Genomic DNA, 26,988 nt, shown 5'->3' on the forward strand with positions numbered 1-26,988 from the left:
CAACACAGGTCCCCAGCCAGAACTGAACCGGTGACCCTACGGCCATTCTGCCTATGCTGTAACCACTAAGCTACCGAGTATCCATCACTACTTCACTAAGCAAATTATTGTCTCTAAATCAAATATGTTTGATACACAAGCAATACTGCAAACCAAGAAACGACATAATGTGTATATGAACTGATAATACTGCTGGTTTCTGATCCCTTTTGATATTTCCAGACTTTACATAGTTATTCACACTTGCTAATTAACACCAGAAGTATTTTTCCCCAGTCAATTTCAAAGCATTATTCAGATAATTATACATTTATGTATTGCGATGACCTAAATATTTGCCTTGAGCCTCAGCAGATTAGGCGATAACTCAGACTCCTAACAGATAATAGGACTGTGTAATGTTTCAAAGATGAGATATTATCATCATATTAAGTGGCATAAACGGATAATCCCCCCTAAGCTCTGTTTATGAAAAACTGTTACACAAAGGAGTAGGGAGTAAACTCTCTGGGCTTACTAATTATCGGTTTCACAAAATAATAAATGCCCACCTGTGATGAAGTAGTTCACTTGTTTATTGATGTCCTCAGAATCATCATCTGTAGTGCTGAGGATAGCGATCACACCGCTGGGAGGAGGGTCATCTTCACTGACTGTGCCTTTGTAGATCTCTGCAGTGAAGCGGGGCGGGTTGTCGTTCACATCCGCGACCGTTACCTCCACTCTGGTGCCAGTGACGTGTTGGACTTTGTCGCCTTGGTCTGTGGCTATTACAGCAATTGTGTATTGGCCCATCTTTTCGCGGTCTAGCTCTTTTAAGGTGGTCACCCAGCCAGTTTCACTGTTGACAGCAAACAGCTCAGAGATCTCCTGCGAGTTCTGCTTGGGGTCGAGGCTGTAAACAACATGGCCGTTGGTTCCAGAGTCTTGGTCGGTGGCTTTGACCTGGATCACTTGAGTCCCACTTGGAAGGTTTTCCACAATGACAGCCTCATAAGGGTCTGACTCAAAGACAGGCGCGTTGTCATTAAGATCTTTCACTTGGATGTTTACATTTACTGATGCCACTATCTCATAATTTTCATGTTTGGTTTGGGAAAGCAGAGTGAGTTGGTACCATTTGGTGGTCTCATGGTCGAGACTTTTCTGCAGCTTCAAGGCTCCGCTGTCTCTGTCTATAACAAACACCTCATCTTCATTGCTCTCGGGTGTATTGCCATTCACAAGGCTGTAAACAAGTGGTTGCTCACTTTCAGCCTGAATTACATCAATCTCTGTGCCAATGGGGAGGTCCTCAGCAATTGTATAGCGGTAATGTGGCTCCGTGAATCTGGGAATCGCCGTCTCTGGAGCAACAATCCTTATGTAAACCTGTACAACTGAGTGTTTGGGTGGGTTCCCAGTATCCTTCGCCCTCACAAAGAATGCATAGAGCTCATTTTCAAGTCCAATGAGACTCTCCTTGGTTACAATGACTCCAGAGGTTGGGTGAATTTCAAAGTTTTCCTCCACGTTTTCAACATCTGCTTCAATTGAATACTCAATGTCAGCATTGCTTCCCTCATCCATGTCTGAAGCAGCAATTTTAACCACAGAGGTTCCCCTTGGGACATCTGATGCAATAGTGGCTTTGTACTCAGCTGCCCTGAATTGTGGGGCATTGTCATTGACATCTGTGAGAATTACATTGACAATACAAAAGCCTACTTTTCCACCGCCGTCTTTAGCTATGAGAGAAATAGGAATAACCTTCTCAATGGTATTCTCACGATCAAGGCTTTCTAGAGTGAAAATCTCTCCATTTTCATTGACAGAGAACTTGTCTTTTGCAAAGTCATTGACAATCTGGTATGTTATTTGTCCATAAATGCCTTCATCATCATCTGTGGCCTTTGCTTCTGCTACCAAGGTACCAGCAGGGGAGTTTTCAATGAGCTCTACCACATAGTCCACCTGAGAGAAAGTAGGGTTGTGGAAGTTAGCACCAATAACCGTTACCATGACGAGGGCTGAGCTTCTGAATACGCCGTCTGACACCGATACATTGAGGTTGTAAAGAGGCTGCATATGTGGCCTGCGGTGGTTGGAAATGACAATGGCTCCTGTGTGTTTGTCAATGGAGAAGTTCATATCCTCGTTGCTGGATATAATGGAGAACTCCAAGTTATCGGAGTCTGAGCTATCAGCATCAGATGCTTGGATTTGGGTGATGAAATGTCCACGTGGGGCCAATTCGCTAACAGTAGTTTTATAAGTGTGCTCTGTAAATATTGGCGCATTGTCATTCAGGTCGGTAACATCTATCGTCACAATGACATCGCTAGAGAGGGCTGGAACTCCTCCGTCCACAACGCGGACTCTCAACTTGTGTTGCTGCATCTCCTCGTGATCAAGAACTTGAGCCGTAGAGATTATTCCTGTGTCACGGTCAATGGTGAAATAATCTGAGCTCTTCCCCTTTTCCTCAACCAACTGAAAGAATACTTCTTGGTTATTTCCAGTATCAGAATCTTTGGCCTCAACCTGCAAAATGGACGTGCCAATGACAGAGGCCTCTGAGATATTGGCATAGTAAGCCTTTGACAGGAACACAGGGGCGTTGTCATTTACATCTTCGAGTATGATATCAACAAAGACTTCGGAGTGTGCTCCAGTCAGAGAATCCGTGGCTCTTACATTTAACTTATAGGCAGGGTGGGTCTCGAAGTCCAGAGGCTGAATCACATGAATTACACCTGTGTTGAAATCAATTGAGAATTGTTTGAAAGGATCTCCCTCAGATATGGTGTACACAATACGAGGGCCTTCAGAATCATTGGCCTGTACATGAAGAACTGGTGAGTGTAATTGAATGTTTTCAGGAATTTCAATGCTGTAAAAGGGCTTCTCAAATACAGGCATTGCTTTGTTTACCACTGTTATTGGCACTTTTACTTCAGCTGACAGCGCTGGCTCTCCATTATCCCTTGCCATAACGATGACAACAAAGTCTGTGTTAAGCGACTCCTTCTCAAATTTCTTTTTGAGAGAGATTTCACCAGAGGGGCTAATTTGAAAGTGCTCCTGATGTTCCTTCAGGTGATAATGGATATCTGCATTCGGGCCCACGTCTTTGTCCACTGCTGTGACTTGTCGGATAACCTGGCCTTCTTCCGCATCCATCTGGACTAAGGCATGATAGGGAAGGTTAACAAACATGGGTTTGTTGTCATTCACGTCCTCCACTGTCACAGTTACTAGAACATGAGCCCCTTCTTCAGATTGGTCCTCTCTGGTGACCTCGACAACTAAATCAAATGTGTCCTGTGCCTCGCGATCAAATGGAATCCCAGTGGTTGAGATTACTCCAGATGTGCGGCTGATTTGAAACCTGCTGTCAGGGTTCAAAATTCTGTAAAACAAAGGTTCGTTCACCTGGTTACCAACGGCGGCAATAACTGCTAGTGTTTTCTTCTCAGAGGAGTTTTCTTGGACATAGGCTTTGTACGTTTCCCTGGTGAACTTTAGCTTGCTCTCCTTGTTTTCCTTCACATTTATCTTTACTGTAGCAAGCGTGGCAAATCTGCCATCGGAAACCCTAACCTTTAATTCATATCTGCTCCTGAGCTGTGTGACATTTTGAATATAGATTATGCCTGTGACTGGATCCATTTTAAATTTATCACCAATATTTCCCTCTGAGATGGAAAAGAGAAGCTTGGAGTTAGGCCCAGAGTCTGAGTCTGTAGCGTTGACTTTAATTACTTCCACTCCTTTGTATGTTGGCACTATCACGGTTGTCTCATATAGTTCCTGGCTAAAAACTGGAGAACAGTCATTAACATCAATTACTTCGATGGTCACGTTGGCTGCCGTCTCTGCAAACAAGCGTGGCATTCCTAGATCATGGACCTGGACTGTGAAGCGGAAAACACTCCTCTGTTCATAATCCAAAGCAGTTGTGATTCTGATGGCTCCGGTGCTTGAGTCAATGGCAAAATAGTTAAGCGCAAAAGGTTCGACAATTTGATAGACGAGCATGGCGTTCTGATCACAATCAGCATCAGAGGCGCGAATGACAAAAGGAGTGTTTTCATGGGTCAGAACAATACTGTTGATGGGGGCCGACTCACTGATTACTCCTTTGAATTCCCTCTGGATGAAGATTGGAGCATTGTCATTTTCATCCTTTAGATGAACTAGAAGTGTTGTGTTGCTGGCAAGTCCAGCCATGTTGGTGCCCTGTATGATGAGCACGTATTGAGAGGTGGTCTCATAATCTAATGCTTTCTGGGTAACAACCACTCCAGAGTTTGGGTTTATATCAAAAGCCTTGTTAATGTTGCCGCCTTTTATTTGATAGAAAACAGACGACTGGCTGCTGGCTGTGACCAAGCTCACAAAACTTCCTGGATGGGCTGATTCGCTGATTTCTGCCGAGAACTCCTTTTCAGTGAATCTGGGGGCTGCATTGTCAGAAACCGTTACCACAATGTGTACAGTGGCCGTAGTCGACAGTGGAGATACTCCTTTATCAGATGCCTTAACGATGAGTTCAAACAGGGTCTTACTGCTGCGATCAAGCTCTTTGGCTACTGCGATTGTTCCAAGAACAGGGTCAATAGCAAATGAGTTTGCAACATTTCCTGTGAGAAAGAGAAGACAAAAAGAATAATATATATTAGGTGGCTGTACTAGAAATGTTTTTCCATTCTGAGCCGTGATATGTGCCTGGCTATTAATGCAAAACATAGGTGGTAACAAAAAGAACCCCAGTTTTGCTACATGGTTAATAAACATTTGTAATGTTGATGTTTTTCCCCCCACAAGATAGTCAAAGATGCCTGTGTCCTTTCCAAGCCAGTCATCCTAAGCCCTCAGTTTAGCTCAAAACAAAGCAAGCTACAATTCAATTACATTAAGTCATCTCAGCTATTTCAAACATGCATGTATTTGAAAAAAAGCTAATAGTTGCAGGTTTCTTGTTCTCATATAACAGCTTATTGTAGGGAAAAAAACATCGTGGGAAATTCTGAGGGGGGATCTGCCCATCTCCCACGTATTTGGAGATCCTCTAGACAAAGTCTTCAATATTCTCCTACTCTTTGTCAAGTATTCCATTCATGATCAAGTTCCAGTGGGCAGCATGACTCAAGATGACTCATACATTTTTTACGAGCTGATTTCATTTGCATTACTTTACAATGAAAGCTTTCTGCCATGCGAAAATAAATAAATAAAAGGAACAGCAACTTTGTGTGCATTTACCTGATTCAATGCTGTAAACAACCTCTGCGTTATGGCCCTTGTCTTTGTCAAGAGCTGTGACCTGGAGCACGGCAGAGCCCACCGCTGCTGATTCAAACACACGGCCAGAATACGGTGTGCCTATAAACCAGGGTGCATTGTCATTGGTGTCTTCCACATTGACAATAACACGCACAAGGTTCCTCTTTACTGGAATGTCCTGGTCTCGAACCTGGAAGATTTTTTTTTTGAAAGAGACAGACAGACAGAGGAGGGAGGAAGAACAGCAGAGACAGATAACAGCGTGAGAGCCCTCAAGGCATAATTCATTCCTGAATGGTAACACAATGCAACAGCAAGCTATTCATATTTTGAAACGTATTTGAAACAAACGAGCTTATCTAAATTTCATGGATGTTTCATTTCTCAATAGCACAAACAATTCTGAAATAAACTCCATTAAAGAATATGCAGGAACTCATAATTTATTAAACTATTCTTAAATTGTCTGTGTTCACTGATTCATACCATGACGGTGAGGATGTGGCGATGCATGGTCTCATGGTCAAGTGTTTCAGCTGTGTACAGAATGCCTGTTCCTGGGTCCAGTCGGAACTTCCTTAGGCTAAAGGGATCGGTGCTGCTCAGCAGTGTAAAGGTCAGCTTGTTTTTCTCATCTCTATCCACAGCGCTGATCTGCATGACCTCGGTCCCAGCTGGTTTGTCTTCAGAGACACTCACCTCGTACCACTTCTGAGAGAACTGTGGCCGGTGGTTGTTGGTGTCAATGACACGGATAAGTACCTATAGGAGAAAAGAAATTGGAGAGAATATCCATTTTTTTAGCACCTGGTTTAAGTCATCTCCCAAGTTATGCATGTCAAACTAATTCCGAGGCTATTATCTGGGCCTTTTTCTGATTTGGTCATCGTGCACTAAGGGCTGTCGTGCTTCAGAAGATAAATGGATGGTTGGATTACTCAAAATAAATCCATGGTCCAAGTCACTGCTACACATCTATTTGATCTATATAAAAGCGTAGAGAGGGTAATTCTAAAGGTTTCTGGATTGGTAATTTACAAAACATATTTCATAGTCATTACATTGGAACACTCAAATGGTCCTGAGATGCATGAATGATATTCTTTGTTCTTCCAGTCTCTCCTCTCAACATCCACACACACACAAACTTTTAAAATCCCTCTCACTCATCAGTAATAAGCAGCGTTGTGTAGATAGACCAGATCGATACATATGATGGCAAAAGCAATATTTTTACTGAATGGCCACTTGATGCAGCTAACAGTGAAAACAAGAAATCAATGCTGAATAACCACAATGCATCGAAATGAACTCCGAGCTACGAGCAGGAGCAGGTGATTAAATTGAAAGTACATGTGTGATAAACCTTATGACAGTGAGCTGTCAACTGAGGAAAGTTATGAGACCTATCAGGGGCTAATAATAATATATGACGTCCAAAAGTAATATAACTTTTAGGATACTTAAACACATTTTAGTGTTACAGTTCTGATGTTATGCTAATGAATTCACCAACAACTGACTCAACAGACTAAAATCCATGAAACAAAATGCTACACATATTCGATTCTTGCTTTAGACAGCAAAAAGTTCACTGTGTTTTTTTTTTCCCCACACACAAAGACAACATCCCCAAACTGTAAAATTCCACTGGGAGCATGTTTTATCAACACCAGCCACTCGTCTACTGGACTTCCGACAGAGGATTATGGAGAGCTGCTGGAATGCCATCTCTGCTTCCCAGACCAGCGAGGGGCTTCTACCGTTGCCAAACATGGGGAACAAAGGGATCAACCCAGATTAGACACCTGCATACCAAACACAAGGGGGTGATGTCCCGTAAGGAAAGAGACGAAGCTGAGCTGTTTGGTGCAGGAGCAGTGAAGGGGACTTGAGTCGCAAAAGCTCTGACCAGTTGAGAACTCACTAGCTGACCAGGATTTGTCAGATCTCTGGTCAACACAACTGCCCACTGTTGTCCTTGGTCATAATACTGTTTGTCAAGCACTGTGAGCCTATATCAGAGGCAAATATAGACTCAACCTGACAGCACTGATAACATTTACAATCTGCTCTGTGCTGTGATGTTGGCAACGCTGCTGAGGCTCACAGATGTCATCTTGCAGGGGGAGCGTTGGGCTTCATGTGGTCCGTCAGTGCTGTAAGCTGGCTGTTTGCCACAACTCGTGTGTCATGAGCAGCCCATGTCACACTGCTAATCAGGACGCATAATGTTAAGTAAATATATTTTTTTAATGAACACTGAACCCCAAAAAAAAGCGTATAAAATTGGGCCTCTGGTGCATGTTATGCCCTCAGCAGGCTGATAATCTATCTCATTCCAAGCGTGCCTTCTCATGTCATGCCAGACATCATATAGCACCAGATCCCTGATGTCTCGCAATCCACCTTTTTCTAGCACAGACGCACATGCATGCACCTGCACGCACGCACAGGGTCGTAAAATGTGCACTTCCACACATACGGTCACACAAAGAGGCCGTCCAATGTGTCTCAATATGGCCGGCGTCAGATAACGCATCTTGTGAATAGCGAGTAAGGTGGTGAGACCTGATAGTGCTGTCAAGAAGCAGAAAGAAATGGAACCTGGTCAGTAGTATCCACATCGATCCACAATGTACTATATCATGTGGTTTAGAAAGCACACAAAAGGCTATTCACCCCCCTCCATCCCAACCCAACCCCCCCCCCTCCTCTTATGCACACAAACTTGCCTTTCCCTTTGCAAGGAGGCTCTACAACACTTCAAAGGAACTTTGCCCCCAAACATCACAAAACGGGATGATACAGACTGACTGCAGCAGAAATGCTAGTGTAGAAGAAAACTCTTTGTATATGGCTTCCTCCGGGAATGCTGGAGAGGAACAAGATTGGGACTGAGACACAGACGTGACAGATGGAGATACTAAAAGGAAAAAAAAAGTGCTGTGAGGGTGAGATGAGATCAAGAAAGAGAAGTGACAGTGAAAAACCAAAGAAATCTAAAGGAAATGGTCAAATTTAGAAAACACAGGTTGTGGGTTGGAATGAAAGAAATGCACAAACAAAAGATGTGGCTGAAAATAAAATGTAAAAACAAAAAATCCAGAAGGAGTCCTAGATACAATAGTCAGCTTTGATACCGAAGGCAAGACAACATATAACGTATGAGTGAATAAGGTGAACCTTCAAGTGAGGCATAAAGAGAGTCTTTGTAATGTGGACTGAGATAACATGAGAAACGGGAGACCAGGAACAGATTGTGAGCAGAACAGCTTGAGGTACTTCTGCGCGGCCAAGGGAGGATGTCATATAGCTGGAGGTGGGGGAAGGGAGCCTGGGTTGCATGCCGAGGCTGCCTTGTTGGCGCAGCTCCTAGCTATGAGGTGCCCGAGCTAGAATGCAGCACCCCTAGTCTACATCAGCTGATCCTTGAGAGACGCCTTCATAGTCTAACTACAATGGTCAAATGGAAAGCGCACAACAAAAAGCCTGAGTGTTTCCCATATACCTCCCACAGGCAATAAGCTGATATTACTGCTGGAGTCACAGGAAGGTTGGACTTAAAATTATTTTCATAGTTTGTCACTGTCATCTGAAAATAAAACAGACATTCAAAAACAAAAATGTGCTTAAGAGACCACAAAGGAAACAGAGTCTTTTGAATAACGAAGCACCTTTTGTGTTGGATCCAGAGCATGACATGCAGGAGCTTCCATTGTGCTCATTTTCCTCCTGTGCCATGTGTAGGAGAGGAAGCCCCCCTGCCAGGTGGCAGGTTCTGGGCAAAGGCAGGACACTGGCACCGAGGAGTCGAACATGTTCCCAAAACAGGATTAACACAGCCCACTACCCACAGAGGTGCAGCGCTCTTGTTTGCACTTTATTCTACCCAAACAGAATAATCATCATCCCTGCATGCCTGGCCAATAAATGTGGAGCTCTTTGAAAACGGAGAGGAAGAAAATCCGAAAGAAAGACAAAGAGGGCTATAGGGAGAGAGAGAATAAGGGAAGGGGGGAAAAAAACATTCCAAGGAGGGAGAAAATAGGCCAGCCCGTCTGGCAGCACAGCTTCCACATGACTTTGATTTGAAGAATAGATAAATCCGACTTTGAGCTTTCACGAGGTGCACTGCATGCGTGTGATCTTGTAGATCTAATTTGTAGTGAAATTCTGTATGACTTGTTTCAAAAGGTAAACAAAATACAGCCCCTAAAGAAAACAAATTCCTAGTCAACAACTGTTTTGCGTAGGATTTCCTTTTGAATTTCTCTCCTCTTGGATTCGTTTTATTTTGTGAGCACACAGATGGAGAAAATTGATTACTCAACATCTCTCTTTTATGTAACAATCTACATGATATAACATTTCCTGGTTAATCCTACTACAGTACTATCAGGGGGATTAATTTAGGGGTTAATATTATAGGCTGTATACAAAGATGGATGATGTGTCCCCACTTCCTCCCACTGTACAAAAATAAAGCCAAAATATCCTGAATATGGGCACTGCCATATTGTGCTGGCAAAGTCATTTGGAGCCAGAGTGTGTGGGATAGGATTAGCCAATCGCAACGTCACATAGCCTTTTTTTTTTTTATATAGAATCAAATAACTAATTAAAATCAACCTTAATCATACAGCAGCATGACAAGAGCTACCTACCTACAGACCACCTTTGGGAAAACATGTACTTTGTTTTTTTAGTTTGACATATGTCCAGTCCGCTAACATGGAGGGTGCAGGATGTATGATTGATAATGCAGCCAGCCACGAGGGAACAATCAAGATGTTTTGGTGCACTTATGGGGAGCTGTCATGTCCTCCATCAGTCTGGTTCATCTTATTTGTCTGCCTTTAAAAGGCCCACCTCAAGAAGTAAATTAATACATTTCAGTGTGGTTTGACACTTTCTCTTCTTAGCCCCACTGGTTACTCACTGTTGCAAGACAGGAGAGAGCACCTGCACACTGTCCTTTTACTAGCAAAAGGACACAGTGCGGAAGCTTTCTCTTCTCTTGCCTACGGACATTTCCTCCCACACACCCGTCTACAAGAAATTGCATTGGTGTACATGAGCCTTTTAGGTCAAGTTTTGCACTCACTTACAAAAAACATGCATTTCCCAGCAAGGGGTGAATTTACAGATTTTGTTGAAATCCCATTTTATAGAGAAAATACTGTCACTACTTAACAATGTAATCTGATAATCAAGTTAGTAGCCAAAACACTCAGATGGCTTTCCTGAAATATGAAGCGCCCAGTTGTCAGGCCAACACAAGTTTTAGGGTTTTTTCATACCACATTTTTGTTGAAAATAATCTATGATCTTGTACTTTCCGGGGTATCTTTATTACAAGCTTACCAGATTTGGGCAATTACTACTCTCTCTGCTAATTCTGTGCCTCTTTCAGTCACCTATTTGGCTCTCAGCATATCCCAGGCAGCTGGCCTAAATCACAAGTGTGGTTTATGGAGCACACAAATTCAGTAAGTCCATCCCCTCTACAGAAAACAGCTGACCTACAGTGGTCAGCTGGGTGCAGGACTGTATCTTAAACACTGGCTCTTATCTGTCAGACAGCCTATCAGTCACAGCTCCACTAATAAGTACAAATATATGCACATTCAGAATCTGCAGGCATTGAGGAAGAGTGCATTGTTGAAAGCAATGAACTTCATTTGATATACTGTTCAAGTGATTATTCCTTGACCCATTTCTTGTGTGAAGCGGTTCAACTGAGCTGTGATGACGTGTACAGATGGAGCAGCAACACTTACAGTAAAACGTGCCTCACAATGACACACTGGAAAAACGTTTATCTGATTCAGAATATCAACTTTTAGTTAAAAAAAAAAATAACTCCACACTTCAAAGTCTGCACATGCATTGAAAATATATCTGGGCACATTATCATGCAGTCTTGATGTTTTGGTGTGAATAAAATGTCCTGACATCACCGGTGCTTTTGACGCCCTTTCATGGCCTGGTCTGTTGAGTATAAACTTTTCTGTGTGAAGTAAACAAAGTAAACTAGAAGCCCATAAGTGACCCTGTATTTTCATATGAACACTGAATTAAATAATTTCCAGTAATGTGAAAGGGTTGCTAGTATAGCTGATCCCACTGAGAATCAAACACTGCTGAGAATTGGACCTTTTGAATAGGTTAACCTTTGAATGTGATTAATTTGACTTAAAATGTCACTGCATGCAGTATTGCTGAGAGGCTTTTAAATAAGTGTCTGTTGCCAAGGCTTTTAAGAAAGTGCTTTATGGGGAGAGAAAATCATGGCTGAGAAAATAGGCACTCTGTGGCTGTTTTTAAGGTTCTGCATTAAACTAAAGAACGGGCTGCTTCCTCGGATGAGCTGCAAAATGCCAGTGAAGGCGGCGCTTCATCCAAGACTCAGCGGAGCACAGCAGCCAGATGATGAAAGGCTTTATTCATACAGAGTGACAACAAATAGATTCTTTTCCAGCTACAGTTCTCTGACGCTCCCCTTTGAGGACAAAGGACAAAACATTTTGTATGCCACCATCCCATATGACCCAAACTATCATGTAAAAATGTTCAAAATCTCATGGACAAGGCATGACCATCTGAACAAAAACCAAAGGCAACTCGCATGCTTAAAATCTTTTATCGTGGAGGTTCAGCTTTGGTATCAGCTGGGGAGCAAGATACATGCAAGTAGGAATAAATCAGCATATTAATATATTAAAATGCAAGTATGCAATAGCTTTGGAAGATTTTTGAAGGCAAGTTTTAGTTTCGTCTTTCATCAAAATGGCTCACAAAGGGTCATATAGTTTTCCTTTTTTCATTTTTCTTCTGCACAAAAGTATCTTTACAGTTGATTTTGCAGTTTAAACATACTTGTATATGTATGAGTGTAATAAATTTTGTTATTTAGAGTCCATTCAGAAAAGACTGGGGGCAATCTGCTCCTCTCAGAGAAAAGTAAGAGAAGGTTCAGAGAGACACAGCAGAGGGGAGGAGTGGAGGGGGCTCAAGAATGTACACTTTAAAAAAAGAACTCTGGCTACACGGCACCATCATCGCAGCAGCCCTGCGTCAGGAATGAGACAATGGAAGATTCCTGAAGCTCAACGCCCAACTGAAATGGCAGAGAACAAAGGAGGAGGAACACCGACTACCCATATCACAGTTTGAAAACGTGTCCAAACAGTGATCATTAAGTTTATCATAAAATCTTTCTGACCTTAAGCTTGACTTAAAGGAAAAGTTCGACATTTTGAGTTTATTCACTCCCTTAGATTAGTTAAATGAGAAGATCTATACCACTCTCATGTCTTGAAATAAAGAGCAGAAATAAATACGAATCTAAAGCCAGGAGGTGGTTTGTTTAGCTTAGCATGAATGCTAGAAATAGGGGGAAATCTGCCCACCAGCACCTTTACTGTCTTGAAGTTGCCGTGAAATAGTCCCGCACATATCTCATCGTTTGTTATCTACCTCGACCTCTCCCTCTGTCCAGTCTTTATGCTAAGCTAACTAGCGGCTGGTTATACAGTAGTCATATTAAACAAATATGAGAGAGCTGTTAAATCGACAGTCTCCCTATCTAGTGAGCTGATAAGCAAAAATACACCAGTAAATCTAGTGATTGCAGCAGCAGGCAATACAAGAGGGTGTCTAAATACAGCACAGCCCAACCATTTCATATCCCACGTTTTTTGAATATCTCTTCTTTTTCTTCAAGATAGCATTATGCAATTAGAAGTCAAGTCATGCAGGGATGTAATGAAACTGAAATCTATAAACTGTCATTTTCCCGGGCCAGTTGAGAGCAATGATAGCATCACAACATAAACATATCCCAACAAACAAGACAGTTTGGCCACTGCTTCACTCATTACCCATCCATTTCCTCCTGCTATTTCTCACACGAGAAAAAACACAACCATGACAACTGCCTCATCAGCCTCCAACCGTTTCATTAGTGTTTCAATTACCTGGGTGCTGACAGTTCGTGTCCCATCAGTGGCTTCCACCGTCAGGTTGTAATTTGATTTTTGCTCTGTGTCCAGGGGCCGTGCTACAATCAAGGTTCCACTGGCCTTGCCTACGTCAAAGCGGCTGTCATAATTACCACCTGTGGAATTTTTGAACAAACAACAAGGAAGGACAAAAGATTAATGACAAATCATCGCTTAGTTGTCTGCATGTAGCAAGGTTACACAAACACTGAATGGCGTGCTGACATGAATATACAAACACCAATTTTCTACTGTGCTGATGTCACAGATAATAATGAACAGAACATTAATGTTGATGTCATTAACTGTAGATTTTATGTTTACCTCAACATTATCCACGTAATAGCTTTTTCATGCAAATGGATACTACAATGCAAAGTGATCAGTGTATGACAGCACACCCTTTTATATACTGTGCAAATCAATATAAAATGGAGCTTTTATTGACAAAAAGTAAGGAAGGAGGTTTCCTGGTTCTTTTGAGACTAATCAGGTCACTGGTTTAGGGGGAAAATATAGCACAACATCAGTCAAGTGACACAACACAATCCAACCACAGTCCAACAGGCAGCACCAACAGACAGTGTAGGATGATCTCTTAATACAGCACAGCATATTAGGAGATCCCAGCAGCTACCTTCTGCTGTACAGTTGTGGTCACAAGCCATCTGAAGGATGTAAAACATCTCAGTATCCTCTATGCCGTCTTGCAAAAATCCAACCAAACAGAACATTCCAGAGAAAAGAGGAAAGCAGTAGCAGAGCACAGAAAAAGAGAAGAGAAGAAAAGAGACGTGTCAGTCAGACATTGATTAGAGGGAGGAAAGGCTGGGAGGAAGGGAGAAGAGGCAAGCATTTTTAAAAGCAGTCAATTTAAGTTTTCTCATGCATACAGTGCCTATCATAAGTTTAAAAAAAACACACATTCAGAAGAGGACGAATTAAGTTTTTACACTTCAAAAAGGAGTTGCCAATTAAAATTGTAAGGAAATATACCGAATCTCAGTTGGCTCACAAGGGGAAGCAAGGAAATGTATCAACAAAAAAAAAAAATATATATATATATATATATATATTTATGTTTATTATTTTTTTTTATATATACGTGATGTATAAACTGGTACAATCCTGTATCTGAACTGCTTCACAAAGACAGAAAGCAGTTATTTGGAACAGTGAAACTGAGAAAAAAAAATGGTTTAAAGTTGTGAAGCTAGCTGGCAAACTGCTAACAAGTAGAACTGACCTTGTCTTTACTTAATGCTTAGAATGCTTAATGTTTTATTGGATTTACTCTATGTTGGTTCTTAATCAAAGACCTAAAAATACAGATAGTGCACTCAGTTTTCAAGGAAAAACAGTAACTACAAACAAAATGTGTTTTCTTGCCTTTCTTGTGCATTTGGACAAACTTTTCATGGGGAACCTTGATTAACTTTAGGCATTAAAATTAATCTATAGCTGAATATTTTTTATATACTTGGGTTTAAGGGATTGTAATACACACGAAATCCACATGAGAGAGAGAGAGCTTCAAAGAGTTTTGCTTTTTTCTTCATCCGGTTGTTTTCACAAAGATATTCATATTTTTATATTTATATGAAATTATACTTTTTATATGGTAAAAGTATTGACCAAATATGTAGTTGCTGCATTTTAGCTTTGTAAAACTTGAGGAAGCCAGCTGAAAATTGCTGTCTAAATTTGACTCCTCTCTGTCATGCAGTCTAATATGACAAACTACCGAAACTGTTAATATACTATACAATTATTATCGTCTTCTGAACTATAGTTTTTAATATATTTTTCATATTTCCCAGCTGTATCACACACAAACACTATGTTAGTTCTAAAGTGGAAGAGTTTTTCTACCTACGAAGCGCTTCTATGACAGAGAGCATTTCAGCAGCATGCATGCTCACACACAATAACAGAAATGCGTGTGAGGGAGGCAATACCTGTGATTTCAAACCACACAGGAACATCAGAGGATTCTGTGGCAACGACGCCCACCATGTGGGCCACAGGGTCACTCTCCATTACAGAAAAGGTGAAAGGGGACTCCTCAAAAAGCAGGGGAGCTGCATCTGCCGGCAATTTTGGTTTGGGAATCCACTCGATATGCAGTCGACAAGTGGAGGTTCTCTGAGGACGTCCATTGTCGACTGCTTTAATCTGAGAAAAAGACGGAGAATGAAAGACTGTGTTACACAGTGTTATGCAACATTTGTTGCAAATGAGTTTCTGCACAGCTCTCTGGAGGATTCTCTGCCTGAAACTCTTCCGAATTGAATATACAGGAAAGTTTGGTGATGTAGCTTCCTAGTTAATATTCCAGATAAAATACACCAATAAACGATATTACATTTACTACACAGTGCATATGCATACATACTTTGAGTAGAACCACTGATTTATGGCACAAATCCACAGACTGGGTTCTGTTTCAATCATAGTGACAATCGTACGCTTGGCTGTCTGCATGGCAGGAGAACCTTGTACTGGTGTAAATGACCAAATACCTTTTTAATGGTCTTTTTTTGTGATTCATTTAAAGTAATAAAGACAAGTGTTATATATCACCAATATAGTTTTCACAGCCAGCTCTTACAACTAAACCAGAGGTAGATTCTTGCTTTTGGTCTCACTGGTCGATGATTGACAGATAGAAATAATTATCACACATATAACTCATTTGCCAGAAATTCTAAGATATTCTTCAATAAACAGCTGCAAGGTTGAGCAGAAAATAATTTTGTCATGTGCTGTACGCACAAAAGTGTCACATAAATGACTGACAAATTTGGTAACCAAGGCACCACATTAATAGGGCCATGATAATAAAACAAACATACTGCACATCTTTGTGCATCTTTGATCTTAGTGTGTATTGTGGGCTGTTGTTTGGAGCATGCTCCCCTAAGATTTAAAGTAAATGGCTTTTGCAAGTAATTTTCTTCAACACTTGTGGACTAATTAGCTTTTGGTGTCTTTCGCAGATATTTTTTTCATTGTATTTTCGTACACAAAACTGGAAACGGGAGGGCAGATGAACAGGGAGTTAGAATACTTGAGAGGAAGAAGAGAATACAACAGTAGAACAATAAACAAGCAGCTTTAAAAATGTATTGCTCACTGAGAGACTCTCCGGCTGAGGACAGAATGAAGCCTTGGGATTAGATACTCACTGTAAGAATGTCATATTCTCCAGCAGAGGAGAACTTCTTGGAAGACACCAAGCCAGTCTTGGGCTCTATAAAGAACTTTCCGTTTTCATCTCCCTCCTCGATGCTATAAGAGATCTCGGCATTAGGTCCCTCATCACGGTCTGATGCAATCACCCGGTACACCGGGTCTCTCTTCGCGGTTCTCTCTTTCTCCGGCCTCTCTCGCTCCGGGAGCTTGATCTTGTAGATCTTCTCCAGGAACAGCGGCCTGTTGTCGTTCTCATCGAGGACTCGGACGATTACACGGACAGTGGTGGATTTGGCGGGGACACCGTGGTCAGTGACTGTGATCTGAGGGGAGAGAATAAAAACGTTAGACCAAGAGGGCTCAATGGCTTGGGGCTGAACAAAAGGAAGCAAATATTATCTGATGTAGTGAACTCTAATACACATTCAGTATCGCTTATCTTTCCAAGTCACAATGTCCCTATTGTCTCCCTCTTCTATCACACATAGATGCCGTGAAGACCTGAATGCCTTTAACAGTTTCAATGTTAGAGTTTTGGAACAAGAGACAGTAACTTGTCTAGAAAGGTTTCCAGTAATATCATTGAACATTATGTACAACTATCATGGGGATATGTGAAGATCATGACAGCTGTGTTAGGAATTCATCATTCCAAACCCTAAAATTAATCAACGATGAGATGAAATGGGGAAGTGTTCTTTTTCCCTTCACCACGCTTTCATTTCCCTTCTGTCTCTGTAACTTCACCAGCAGCCAAAATTAAAGGCAGTTCCCTCTGAGATTTGCTGTCAGGGGGTCTACATAGTCTTTACTTTAAAAAAAAAAACAAATCTTCAGAAACAAGCTTTTATATACTCATCTGTTGCTGGAGACAAGATGTTTTCCTTGTTTCTTAACCTAATAATCTAATCTCTGCAGTATAATGAATAAATCCAGTCAAACTCTTGGTGATAAAGTACCCCATAGAGCATGTTTCTTTCCTGACAAAGAACGTCTTGATGTTGTAAAAAAGAGACTCTCAGAACCACAAACACAAATCTCTGAGGCTTCAAAGGCAAGATTCTGCTGCGGAAAAATACAAGACTTAATGGAATATTGCATTTTTCCGTCCCTGCTAGAAAGTGCAGGACTTTCACAGCAGTAATTGTGGTCGCTTGGTTGTGTGATTGTTTGGTTAAAGCCACTATTGTTTCCTTGGATGTAAAGACGACAGGCCCTCAGACTCTATTTTAGTCTAACAATAGGGACTTAATAGTCTAATTTTATGCATAAAGGTACACTGTCAAAAGCACCAAACCTGATAATTTGGGGATACAATAACAAATTCAGGGAGAGTACCTTTCAGCATCAGCTCTTATATACATGATAATGTAATCATCAGATCACTTTAGAAATGATAAAGTCTTTTTTGGAGTCACTGTCGCCCCTGAGGAGTGTTGGTGTACTCAGGTGAACATGATTCGTTTCATCTGGAGGCTGCTATGGTGGACAAAAACTTTACTAATCTGAAATTACATTTATTATGTTTGCCTGTGATCATGATAACAGTAGCTTATATGACTGGTACACGAACAACCCACCAGAGCTAATTATTTTTAATTAGCTGCATCTCTTCAGTCTGATAGCTCCAGCTGCACTGAGTCTACTGCTGAGTGTCAAACTTACAAACAAAGATTTTGCACCGCTAATAAACATTAAGACTTACTGCCCTCCACTAAAGGCTTGGGGCTTTTTTTTTTTAACTCCGGAAGTTCTCGGTATAAAAGACAGTGACACACAAATGAATCATTAATAGGGCCTTAATCTAAGCCATGACATCAAGTGTTATTGGTGGCATGTTAATGCTTGTAATTTGTGCCATGATTAATACTCCAGCGTGTCTTCGTACATATGAGAGCACAGTTTAGGGAGTTTAATCAAAAGCAAAGAGCTATTGGCTGACCTAAACAAAAACAAATCTTATCTAGTACCAGGAAGATGGGCTAAAGGGTTATGCATCCCATCACTGGCAGAGATGTGAGTATTTCCAGCTTTAAGCTGCAAAATACTGTAGAAGGGCAGAACAAATGTCACAGTCATTTAAAACCATCTGCTAAGTGCTTCACTAAGAACAGTCAGGAGAGCAGGGCCAGGCACACACCATTTGGTACCATAGTTTCAATTACTGAAGTAATGTGTTTTTGTTTTTCTCAGTGTCTGCAGCTGTCTGCGCTATTCACATGAGCAGAATTAATTAAATGGGATGACAAGAAACCTGAGCGTTAATGTCTCACTCTGGGAGGATGTGTCTCTGAGCTGTGGAATGAACATTTCCATCATATGAGCTTTTTGGTCTTATATACAATATTAAGGTATACTGTCTAATATGCCTGATTATATTAAATTAATTGAAAAGGCACTCTGTTTATGGAAGGACACATGAAGTACTGAAATTAAATGTCCCAGCACGGTACCTCAGCAAAACTGCTATGTGTGTAACTGTGTGCATGTAGGCTGAAGCTACCCGGTTATTCACCACTACGTGCCTCTCTTTAAGGCCTTTTCATTAAAAGCCTTTAGTTGCTAATTAGGCAAACTACACAAAAGGCAAAGAAGTTACACCAGAGAGAAGGTGTCTCATTGCATCGGTATAGCACTGCTGTGAAGTGAAGTGAACTAATCCATTATGCTCTGATTATCTATTCCAAAAATGTAAGCTTTACCTGACCGATCACATGTAACTTATGTTAATTTCATGCATCCACAAAATGACCCGGGAAACGTGGATTCTGTAAATGAGTCACTAAAAACTTTATATTGTACTTGGCTATGATATTGGAGACTTCTTTTAAGTTGAAGTTCCACAGAGTTATTTACATGGTGACATGATGTTGGTGGGGAATTTAATCAATAAGTGTTTCAACCAGAGGAAATTTTATTTTGTGTGGTCAAATGTTGTCAGTTGATTGATCAATCAGCAGAACATAGAGTGCTAACAATTTTGATAGGCTACCTTACTTATAATCATAAGAAAAAAATTTTTTTACTGGTTTCAGCTTCTCGTGTGAGAGGATTTTGTTTTTTTCTGTTTTATGTCATTGTTAACTGAATTTGTTCATCCGTGCACATCACAACGAGCAATGGATTTTGGATATTTTACATATCAAATGATTAATCAGGAGAAATAGTCTGAGCATGATCTAATATCTTAATCAAATAGGCCAAACTAGCAACCTGTTAAGTGTGTACACTGCTTCTTGCCAACTGCATGCTGGGATAGGCTCCAGACAACAGATGTGAACAGCCCATTCACCTCTGCTTTTCCATTATAATGTTCTCTCCTCAGTCCCAGGGCTGAATCCTAAGCATGTCCTGGCATGTCCCAATTGTGCTATTTACCCACCCCCCTCCTTCCTGGGACCGAGGCAGCTAGAGCCCACACTCAGACCGTCAGGAGCAGCTTCGCCTTCTCTCAAATTCCCCCACTGCCTTTCTGCCTTTAGCTCTCGCTCTCTTTCACACACAGGCACACGACTAGTGCCTACCAACCCCCACCTATCTCATCATAAAAGCTGAAGGCCTCCTGTGCTCCCTCCACCTCCTCTTGGCATTTGGTGCAAACAATGCTGACACAGCCCCCACCCTAATTGCTCCACATGTTCCACATGGCCCCACATGTTCTGTTTCTTCTCCTACAGCAAGCTTGTGCAAAAACTTTCAACACTCAATTGGACTTCCATTTTATTTGCTCTGACAGCAACCAGTTCACACACAAAGGCATGTGCGAACACATGTATTCTTCTTAGTCACGATCAACCATCGATTAGCTGCCCTGAGGATACACTGAGGTAGATGTGGGTGTGGGGAGGGAAAATTGCAGGTTTTAGGGGCCTGTGTTGTGTAGCCCAATAAAGAGCTTCCTGCTGGACACCCAATAACCAGTGACCAACACACACAAACTTCTTAAGTTGCCATGGTTACACCGCTCATCCCAGGCCGTGTTCTCTTAACCACTTCCTACCTATTTAGGTTGAAAGTTACTTGCTTTTAATTATCCCTCCAACTCAGATTCAAATTAAACAGGAATGTGCAAGAAAAACTTTTAATTGGTTATGTTTCAGAAATCAGTTCTTGGTTCTTTGTGCACTGAAATTACAGCATGCACAAGCATTGCAAGCTTTAGTAATAAACATTACAAAGAAAAGCAAGAATATTAGCATGAAGAGAATAGGCATGTTGAATTTGGTGTAACATTAAAGCCTGCCAGAGTTTGAGCTCAGTGTTTAATGTGGTTATTAAACTTCTGTAGTCATTTTGTTAAATGAGACTAATGAACTTTCATGAACACAGCTTGGCGTACCTATAGGCCATTTTTTTCCCTTTTTTCACAGACACAAAGGCTACGACTCAGACACCAACTCCAACCTAGTAATTCAACAGCTTTGAACCACATGTTGGAGGTAGCAATTCGGCGTCTACAGCAAACCACTAGATGGAGGAGCTTTAGGTTTGCATGGGAATATTTTTCTGACCTTGATACCCAATCGTCCCCAATGATCTTCTCAAATTCAACAGGTGTAGCACAAAAGATTTAATTGTACTGTTCTTAACTACCTTGTTCTTCAGTTTCATTCATCAACTAAACATGCCCCTAAGGGAATAGTCTTCCCTTATTCCCGGCTTTCATCCCTGTCATTTACTCTCAGTCCTGTAATGCAATTAGTGGAGAGCAATGTACAATCAGAGAATGAAATACAACACTGCTCTGGCACCAGATGCACAAGCACTAACTGTCACCCAGTGATCACTGAATTGTGTATCTTGTAACAATAATTAAAAGGCGTCCAATCTGCTCCCTGTCAGCACCGGAAACACAATTAAAACAGCTATTATCAACCTCTGTTCTGTGGTGAGAAAGAGGGAGAGAAACATCAGGAGAGAACAGAGCCCAGCTCAATTAAAACCCACAAGTTTAGACATTGGCCTGTTGGTTTGACAACAGTTTCCTGTCCCAGCTTGCTCCATCCACGAGACGGAACAGCGAGAAAGAACAAAGGAACAGTCACCAGATCTCCCACACACCTCCCACCTCTCCCCTCCCCCTACCCCAATCCGGAAATCAGTACAAGGAGAAATTATTCCAAAAGGACCCTACTTGCATATACAAGAGGACTTTTTTTGTTGGCAACATGTGGCACTTAGCCAGAGTTGGCAGAAAATGCCAAACCTCTGATACAGAGAAAACTGAACATGTTGACCTTGAAGGTTTTTTTGCATAAATAAGAGAGGTTGACACTGACCCGTCTCCAATTTTTTTCTTTCCAAAAATGAAGTGCTTACCTCAAGAATGTGCTCGTCTTGTTGCTCTCTGTCCAGTTTTCTTGAAGTAGTTGTAACCAGACCTGTTGGAGACAATCAATGATACGAATATTAATCATCAACATATAGAACTAATTGCATAAAGCGACAACCATCGCCATAAAATCACAAACTAAGTACGACTGAAAATGCTGGTCAGGGCACTGACAGATAAATGGGCCATATAGCTATTGTACATCCATATCAGAGTACAAGTCAGCCGATATGGAACGAGAAAATGTAGAAGTTACATTCCAAAGATGTGTTTGAGATAAACGGGAAACTGTGTCTCCATTCTAATTTGTCTGTAGGCAAACACTGAAACGTCTGTTTTTCAGTTCTAAAACGTCCCATTTAACATTTTGGTAACAATTCTTTAAAAAACACATTTTAGGAATCCTTGAAAATGGGGGGAAATTGTATCAGCTCATACATTATCAGACTTTTTACATTCTTAAATATACCAGTGTCAAAAATCCAGTTATGATTAATAAAACTAAGAAAAACTCTTAAAAAGTGATCTTCCCACTCAATGTTGGCTAATCTGGTTATCTCATTAGTCACTCATGAGTTAATAGTTTGCATCTGGAGGAGTGCTCTCCCTGTAGGTCTTCCCTGTTTTTGGTCAAATCAGTTGCCAGACAGCCCACCACACTGCCTTACATATGTGAAATATCACAAAGGTCTGCAAATAGCACCCAAACAGAGGCATAGCCTTGACACCCTCCTTTTAATTCTTCCACAAGCTGAATAAATAGACAGCTAGTCACACATCGCCCACAGACTTTTTTGAAACAGAGAAACGGAAACTTTAGTAAAGATCCTGCTGCTACTTGAAATGTTTCGACGGTCTTTTTGAGTTCTCGCATTATTTTATTTTAAGTAGGATTTTAAACAGGATGACTGATGGCATGTGACATCAGTCACACAGAGGGGACAGGCTTTTACAAAAGTCAAAAAATAATACAAGCTTAAGTATCAAATTCTTGGCTGATCCAATTTGAATCATATGAACAAACTAGGAAAGAAAGGAAAAGGGGGAAGGATGTAGCTACATGGCTGCACTATAAGCAGTGTTCTGTTCTGTTCTCACTACAAATGTAACTGCAACTTTGCAGAGACGCTGAGTGTAGAGTAGACGTGCCAACTTAAACCGCACCAGAGCTGTCTGCTTGCCACACTGCGCCTGATTAGCATAAAGCAAAGGATTTCCGAAACCCAAACCCATCAATGGCACATATGCCTGCAACGAGAATAGCAGGCCACAACTTACAGGTCCTGAAATAGCCCTCCCTCAGCACTGCAATTGAGGCATACGAGCGAGGCGCATTTGCTCCCCCTTTTTTATCCTCTCCTTCTTAGGCTTTATTTAATCTTCACAGTGAGCTGCAAAGATATTGGTCTACTGATACTCTGTTAGAAAACAGAAAACACCAAACATTTCCTGTAGGTGCGACCTTTTTTTTTCTTTTTAACTCTGCTTACTTACCTACATTCTGACAGGCAACGAATTCAAATGGTCATTTTACATTAACATAAAATCACACCCACTGTCGGTGGGAATGTGAAAGACAAATTTAAGTTAACACAGAGAGAAAACCTCCCTCTATGCACCTTTCCCCACAGTTACACACTCCCCCTCACTGAGTGAAATGGTGACGAAAACAAAGACGATTTATTTTAGTAAATTTGACCTACAGGAATTACTCTTTGCAGTGTTGCTTCATATCTGCAAAAAAAAAAAACTTTGCGGAGGATCAGCATGGGTTACATGAGCTATTGAGCTGTAGATTATTACCATCAAAGCTAATAGTTCTGCTGTGCCACATCAAAACAGACCACGCTGACTAATTATTCATGTGCTTTAGCAAGGCTGGAGCTGATGGATGATAATGTTTTTAAGCTCCCCTGTGTGCTGTGTTAGGTAACTCCTTTCTCTGTACGTGCATTAAATAGTAGAATACAGACGACAACATTGACTACACTGAGTCTCAGTCTCTGATTTATAATTCCCCCGCAAATCAGCTGCCTAGTCAAAGCTTGGCTAGATATAACAGATACAGTGCTTGTAATGTATACTCTGAGAGCAGACGCACTGCAACAAACATAACATTAGCAAAATGAAAGGAAATCACAAACCACCTGGCCTTTATTCAAAGCCCACTGTGGAGAATAGAAATTTGTGCAAAGACAGCAGAGAAATCCCATTTCAAAACACAATTTACACATTGATGCTGCGACAGCAAGCACGCTGAAAGGTGAGTTAATGACACGGGGTAGCATTACTGGCTCATTACTGGTTTATGGGTACATGTGCTTGTTAAAACAATCTTGTATATTTTGGTCTAGGTGTAATCTCAAAGCTTAATAATGTGATAAGTTATTTGGTCCCTATTTCATTGTGGTTACTTGCTGAAAACCTCAGGTAGTGTGCATGCTCAGATTTCATGCACTATAGTCTGCTGAAAAGCCATTGTCCAGAGAGAGTTTACAGTCACATTAGACAAAAAAAAGCACGCAATCTTCAAATTGGATATAGTTAGATACTGTTTTGTATTTTTCTCTGTCAAGATGGTTGATGATTATCTTTCTATTTATAAATTGAATTTGATTAATCTGTTTTAAGCTCTACAATAATCAGCAAAGCAGTTTTGGAGTATGGCCTCCTGGAGAAATGGTTTGAGCCGCAAACTCAATTTCACTGCTCTCTCACATTTTTAAAGTTAAAGTATGGAGCATGGAACCAGCATCCACTTCAATGCGTAGACACGTCTGGGAGGAGAATCAAACATCTCAAATGCAAAAAGTACGTTCTGTCTACTTTGGATGAGTAAAGTTATTTTGAAGCATGTTATGTTGTGGCTTTAACTGCTTTTGTTTGCTTCTGTTCCATTTTTGTCTGACATGCTGCCAGCTCGCTGCCAGATCCCTCTGACCACAGGACTTGCCGCCCACTCTAATATCTAAGCGCTGATATCACTTTCACAAAATAATTCACCACAGCTTGTTTCCAAAACATCTCAATCTCTCAGAAACCCAAAGCTATTTGAGCACATCCCGCAAGTTTGATCAGTCATTAAAAAGCTACATGCTGACCAGGAATGGTGCCTTCATGTGCGACTTTGCTGGCTCCTGTGTTCAGTCAATAAAGGTGAATACCTCTTTATCTCTACCTAAACGTTAAAGAACTGTAAAATGATTGGTTAGTAAGCCAGAGCTCACCAGAGAAGTCTGCACTTCCAACCCGCAGCCCATGTCACAACACACACACACACGTACACACACAAAAACCATCCTCAGGCGTGGGCTGAGCTGGGCCAACAGTAATTATAGCCATGCTGTTTTGAGAGGGAGAGAAAAACAACAGCAAAGCAGCAGTGGCACTCTCAACCATGTCCTTGAGAGATACAACCGCTGCTCCAAAATGGAGGCCTGGAGGGAGTTAAGGAGTCCAGGACATTGTTGGGCCAGTTCATACCCGGGGATTGCTGCTGTGATTAGCAGTCTTGAGAGTGACACACATATTTATGTGACACACATTTAGCTGTAACTTCAGACAATCTGGAATGTGTCTGGAGTGGCTGGACTTATGCAAATTATAAGTCCTTGAGAAATTTTGTATAATTGTGGATAGACTGACAATAAGCTATGAAAATTCATTATTTAAACCCTTGCCATTTCTCTCTTGTGTGAGGAAAATAATGGACAAAGCCCGCAACAAATTACTTATCCCAAAACCCAGTATTCAACCTCACACAACTATATCAATATCCTCTGCTTTGTTGTAAGTGTCTGCCACTTGAGCTTAAGAAAACACTGTGAAAAGTATCTGTTTTCACTGCTCATGATGCCATCTATACTCTCAAATTGGGAGACTAAGAAGGGATTGGTACATCAAAGTAGGAGCTGTTTGTCTGTTTAGAGCCGAGTCTCTAAAATGGTGCTTATTAAGAGCTACTGACCATTCGCTTTCATTGAGGAGGAAACCGCTACTTTGTAAGCCATTTAAAAGGCAGTGTGGTAAAAGTTAACTCCTGTTCTGTTGTCCAAAAAATGCCCGGAATTTGTCAAATGCATCAAAGAGGGGTCTTGTAAGTTAATGCATGCATAATAATACACATATATTGTCTTTATGAAAATCAGTGAGGGGCATTTAGTAAGGAAGAACTGCTTAGGAGTGAGATACCTCAGCACCTCACTGGCTTATTTGTAAAAGACAACTACTTCATTGCGACACTTGGGGGCTGTTGGTGATTCAGGTTCCCAAGTGCTTATGAAAGTGAATGTTACAGGCAGTAAATGGATGGGTTGCGTGTAAGGCAGTGGTGCAGCTGAGGTATCATAGTGCTTACTGGTAGTTTTGACATACAGACATGAAATCCAAACAGGTAGTAACAGTGAGAGACCGTGTGGGCATGTTGGCTGCACAAGAGAGAAATATATGCATGTTGCGACCACTGGCAGATTGTTTTGTTCTGATATGTACTGCTTGGTGAGTACACTCCAAGACAGTCTTGTTTAATAATTTTCCCTTCTCTCCCTCATAGACTGTGGTGGATTTCTCACTGCTCATTAGGCATCTGCCAAATTTACATGTGAAACCTAAGTAGCATTGTTGTGGTTTTAAGAATAAATCTGCAATGCCAATTAGACAATTGACCACCTGTCCATCAAATGCTTGCTGTTGAATATAAAAATGTTCTGGAAAGTCACATGATTTAAAATGTAATCTTTGTCAAGGAACAGTAGAAGTCACTTGGACGGAGATCACATATTTTTATTGTACAGACGTGATTCGGTGGATAGCTCTGTTCACACATTAAGCTCTCCTTAAATTACGTACTTTAGGAGTTTGTGTGTTTTAAGGCTTGTATGGCGACACCAGCATTTAATAGGTGGTTACATCGTATGTTGCATTTATTTATTCTGATGGTGGATTTACTCAGTGATAAAGTAAATCTGTGCAAATTTTTCACAAAGTTCAACTTTGGTTGACTAAAAGGCCTGCAGTCTGGTGACGTCACATTGTCAGCTCGACTCAGCTCGCTTGGAACCCCGGCCAAGGAGGTACTAAAATAGTGCCTGGTACCAGGTACTAGCGCTGGTGGAAACGCAACCAAACCGTGCCAAGTCGAGTCGAGCAGAGCCGAGTAGTGCTGGTGGAAACGCGGCTATAGTTGCT

The 26,988-nt window shown here is 41.2% G+C and overlaps 1 protein-coding gene across 3 annotated transcripts in view; it reads right to left on the bottom strand.

Moving 5' to 3' along the window:
- Positions 1-26,988, bottom strand: part of fat1a (FAT atypical cadherin 1a) — a 71,552-nt gene that overhangs the window by 21,251 nt on the left and 23,313 nt on the right. For all 3 annotated transcript variants that reach the window (XM_070828527.1, XM_070828526.1, XM_070828528.1), the window contains exons 4-10: positions 21,789-21,850; positions 16,463-16,792; positions 15,233-15,449; positions 13,251-13,390; positions 5,755-6,030; positions 5,248-5,458; positions 552-4,625 (exon numbers count right to left, since the gene is read on the bottom strand). In XM_070828527.1, the coding sequence (XP_070684628.1) occupies positions 552-4,625; positions 5,248-5,458; positions 5,755-6,030; positions 13,251-13,390; positions 15,233-15,449; positions 16,463-16,792; positions 21,789-21,850 (5,310 nt within the window). The remainder of the gene's footprint in view (positions 1-551; positions 4,626-5,247; positions 5,459-5,754; positions 6,031-13,250; positions 13,391-15,232; positions 15,450-16,462; positions 16,793-21,788; positions 21,851-26,988) is intronic.

Source organism: Pempheris klunzingeri, chromosome 3, assembly GCF_042242105.1.
Source record: "Pempheris klunzingeri isolate RE-2024b chromosome 3, fPemKlu1.hap1, whole genome shotgun sequence".
NCBI lineage: Eukaryota > Metazoa > Chordata > Actinopteri > Acropomatiformes > Pempheridae > Pempheris > Pempheris klunzingeri.